General features: G+C 40.8%; 1 protein-coding gene across 1 annotated transcript; it reads left to right on the top strand.

Moving 5' to 3' along the window:
* Positions 1-4,122: 4,122 nt before the first annotated feature.
* LOC107491517 (uncharacterized) lies at positions 4,123-4,584 on the top strand. Its single transcript, XM_016112371.1, has one exon. The coding sequence runs from the start codon at positions 4,123-4,125 to the stop codon at positions 4,582-4,584; it is 462 nt and encodes a 153-aa protein (XP_015967857.1).
* The last annotated feature ends 259 nt before the right edge of the window (positions 4,585-4,843 follow it).

Here is a 4,843-nt window from a genome sequence, read left to right as displayed (position 1 = left end):
GGGCTCAAGCAATCATGATTGCTAAGAGGTCAATGAGTTGCATGATTGAAGAGGATATGAGCTGGATTTAATCCAAAGAGACAATATCTCCTGATCTCAATGAATTCCTTATAACTTACTCTGTTAATTAAAATTGTTCTAATCTACCAATCTCTGTGGATCGATCCCACTCCATTGTGGGTTAATACTTGACGATAATTTTGGTCTGCTTGCCAAGAGTAGATTCATCAATATTATTAGGAGCGGAGTGAATCCCAAACTCATCAAGTTTTATGGTGCCGTTGCCAGGGATTGGTTTGAATTTGACAATGATTAAATTGATTGGAGAGCTAGATTAAGCATTTTCATTTACCTTGTGGTGCACGAAATTGTGATACACAATGGCGCCAACAACTTGGTCGCACAATTGTAATCTCAACTGTTCTTCACAACTTCGCACAACTAACCAGCAAGTGCACTGGGTCGTCCAAGTAATAAACCTTACTTGAGTAAGGATCGATCCCACGGAGATTGTCGACTTGAAGCAAGCTATGATCACCTTGTAAATCTCAGTCAGGCGGATTCAAATGGGTTATGGTGTTTTGATAATTAAAAGATAAATAAAACAGAAAATAAAGATAGAGATACTTATGTAAATCATTGGTGGGAATTTCAGATAAGTGTATGGAGATGCTTTGCTCCTCTTAAATCTCTGCTTTCCTACTGCCTTCATCCAATCCTTCTTACTCCTTTCTATGGAAAGCTATATGTTGGGCATCACTGTTGTCAATGGCTACTTCCCATTCTCTCAGTGAAAATGGTCTAAATGTGCTGTCACCGCACGGCTAATCATCTGTCAGTTCTCGATCGTGTAGGAAGAGGATTTACTATCCTTTTGCGTCTGTCACTACGCCCTACAATCGCGAGTTTGAAGCTCGTCACAGTCATCCCTTCCCAGATCCTACTCGGAATACCACATACAAGGTTTAGACTTTCTGGATCTCAGGAATGGCCGCCAATAATTCTAGCTTATACCACGAAGACTTCGATCTTTCGGAAAGGAGGCTAAGAGATACACGCTCAATCTTAAGTAGAACGGAAGTGGTTATCAGTCACGCGTTCATAGGTGAGAATGATGATGAATGTCACGGATCATCACATTCATCAGGTTAAAGTGCAAGCAAATATCTTAGAATAAGAATAAGCATGAATTGAATAGAAGAACAATAGTACTTTGCATTAATACTCGAAGAATAGCAGAGCTCCACACCTTAATCTATGGTGTGTAGAAACTCCACCGTTGAAAATACATAAGTAGTCTGGAGGTCCAGGCATGGCTGAATGGCCAGCCTCCCCAAATATAAAAATATGATATCCATAATTCTCTATGATCCGAAGATGAAAATACAATAGTAAAAGGTCCTATTTATAATGAAACTAGCTACTAGAGTTTACAGAAATAGGTAAATGATGCATAAATCCACTTCCGGGCCCACTTGGTGTGTGCTTGGGCTGAGCATTGAGCTTTACACGTGTAGAGGTCTTCCTTGGAGTTAAACACCAGCTTTGGTGCCAGTTTGGGCGTTTAACTCCAACTTTTATGCCAGTTCTGGCGTTTTGATGCCAGAAAAGGGCAGAGAGCTGGCATTTTGATGCCATTTTACGTCATCAAAACTCATGCACAGTATGGACTATTATATATTGCTGGAAAGCCCTAGATGTCTACTTTCCAACACAATTGAGATCGCGCCATTTGGAGTTCTGTATCACCAGAAAATTTACTTCGAGTGAAAGGAGGTCAGAATCCAACAGCATCTACAGTGTCAGCCTCTGAATCAGATTTTTGCTCAAGTCCCTCAATTTCAGCCAGAAAAATACCTAAAATCATAGAAAAACACACAAACTCATAGTAAAGTCCAGAAATGTGAATTTTGCTTAAAAACTAATAAAGATATATTAAAAACTAACTAAATCATACTAAAAACTATATAAAAATAATGCCAAAAAGGGTATAAATTATCCGCTCATCACCTTGTTGTCCTTTTTTTGTGATTTTGAAATTCACATCTAATTTCTATTTTTCTTTCATTCTTTTTTAGATTGTTTTTCATTGTTTATACTTTCACTCTTCTAACTGTTTGATTAATTGCATCAGTCAAGCTAACCACTAATCTTAACTGAGGTGATTCTTTCACTTGCTCTTTTCTTGCTGTGTATTGACTGTATGACAGGTAGAAGAGGAGAAACTTCATCCTCTTTTGCTAGTGAACCTGAGAGAACCTTCCTTAGATTGAGGAGGGAGGCTAGAGGCAAAGGCATAGTTGGAGAAGAACCAGTGGAAGAAGATCTAACAACCACCATGGAAGTCGAGTGCACGACAATGTTGGACGAGGTGCTGGAAATCAAGCTGGGCAAGAGAGGAGAGTTTTAAGCTCCTACATCAACCCAAATCCAGGAAACTGTGGCAGCAGCATCCTCAAGCCAATAATCCATGCTAACAATTTTGAGTTGAACCCCCAACTCATCACACTAGTTCAAAATAACTGTTCATATGGAGGAAGTGCTCAAGAAGATCCAAATTAGTATCTCAACACATTCTTGAGGATATATGATACTGTAAAATCCAATGGTGTACACCCTGATACCTACAAACTACTTTTGTTCCCTTTCTCACTCAGAGATAAGGCAACAAAGTGGTTAGAAGCATTCCCCAAGGAAAGCCTAACCACATGGGAAGATGTTGTGAACAAATTTCTAGCAAGATTTTACCCTCCACAGAGGATCAACAGGCTAAGAGCTGAGGTGCAAACCTTCAGACAACTAGATGGTGAAACACTCTATGAGGCCTCAGAGAGGTTCAAAGATCTAACAAGAAAATGCCCACCAGATATGTTTAATGAGTGGGTGCAGCTCCACATTTTCTATGAAGGATTAACCTATGAATCGAAGAAGGCTGTGGACCATTCTTCAGGGGGTTCACTCAATAAGAAGAAGACCATTGAGGAAGCCATAGATGTCATTAAAACTGTAGCTGAGAATGACTACTTTTATGCTTTAGAAAGAGGCCAAAAGAAGGGGGTGCTGGAGCTCAATTCTATGGATGCCTTGTTGGCACAAAACAAGGCAATTGCAGCACAATTGGCAGCATTAACCAAGAAGATGGAAAACAATCAAGTTGCAATTGTCCAAGCTCAAGAACCACCCCAAGAAGGATATGCACCAAAAGTTGATTGTGAGCAAGCAAACTATGTGCATAACTTCTCTCGACCACCATATGCCCTAACTCCAAGACATATAACCCATGATGGAAGAACCAACCAAATTTTAGGTGGAGAAACCAACAAAATCACAACCAAGATCACAACAAATCATACCAAGCCAATCAATACCAAAATCACAACCCCAACCATCAATCAAACAACAACAGACCTTACCACAATCCACCTCACACATCATATCCTTCCACCCAGCAAACACACCACCGTCAAGACACATTAACTCCAACTTCACAACCATGTGAAATCAAGGATAACTTTGAGAGAGTAGAGGCTGCAATAGCACAGCTATCATCACAGCTCATAGGGGCTATTTCCACCCTTTTGGAGAGGCAAGCACAGGCTGAAAAGAAGATAGATGTCAACCAAGAAGAATACAGGTTGAATTTGAAGAATCAAGGTGCAGCAATTTCAAAGTTGGAAGCACAAGTGGGGTTCTTATCCAAGCAGATTCTAATGCCTACACACACATTTTCCCGTGACACCATGGCCAACCCAAGAGGGTAGTGCAAGACAATCGCACTTAGGAGTGGAAAGGTGGTAGAAGAGGCAACCCTAAACTTGGAGAACCACGAAGAAGAGGCTGCAGAAAAACCTGAAAACAATAAGAAAGAAGAGACCTCTGGCCTAGGCACCATACCTACAAAGGCTAAGGAAGGATGGGAAGGACAGCCAGTTTTCCAGATTCTTGGAGATCTTCAAAAAGCTCCAAATGAATATACCATTTGCTGAAGCATTGGAGCAAATGCCCCTCTATGCCAAGTTGTTGAAGGAACTCATGACAAGAAAAAGAAACTGGGGAGAATAGGAGAATGTAGTCCTAACTGAGGAGTGTAGTGCCATCATACAAAAGAAACTCCCCCAGAAAATGAAGGACCCAGGGAGTTTCCAAATCCCCTGCATCATAGGGGATATCACTATTGAGAAGGCCTTATGCGACTTGGGGGCTAGCATCAATCTCATGTCCTTGAACATGATGAGAAGGATGAGAATTGAGGAAGCCAAACCAACAAGAATAGCACTCCGACTAGCTGACAGAACATTCAAGTTTCCACATGAAGTAGTGGAAGATTTATTGGTGAAAGTGGAAGAATTCATTTTCCCAGCTGACTTTGTTGTGTTGGATATGGAAGAAGAGGCAAACACTTTAATTATTCTAGGAAGGCCATTCCTAGCTACTGCTAGAGCCATCATTGATGTGCAAAAAGGGGAACTAGTCTTGAGATTACATGAGGAGAAGATGGTCTTCAATGTCTTCAAGGCAATGAGTTATCCCAAGGAATCAATAGGAGAATGCATGATGCTGGACACCATAGAACAAATAGTTTAAGGAGTTTTGGAAAAAGAGCAATATGAAGGAACTATGGAATTGGAGCAACAAGCACCATGTGAAGAACCACCACAAGGAACCATGGAAAGTTCAATTATGACAAACCACAAAGACAACAATGAAGAAGAGGCACCAAAACTAGAGCTGAAAACCCTACCTCCAAGCTTGAAATATGCATATCTAGGTGACAACAGCACCTACCCAGTGATCATCAACTCAAGCTTGAGTAAGGAGCAAGAAGAGGAACTCATCCAAGTGC

The sequence above is a fragment of the Arachis duranensis genome, chromosome 1 (genome assembly GCF_000817695.3).
Source record: "Arachis duranensis cultivar V14167 chromosome 1, aradu.V14167.gnm2.J7QH, whole genome shotgun sequence".
Taxonomy (NCBI): domain Eukaryota; kingdom Viridiplantae; phylum Streptophyta; class Magnoliopsida; order Fabales; family Fabaceae; genus Arachis; species Arachis duranensis.
Note: the sequence above shows the minus strand (reverse complement) of the source record. Positions and strands in the feature narration are given on the sequence as shown.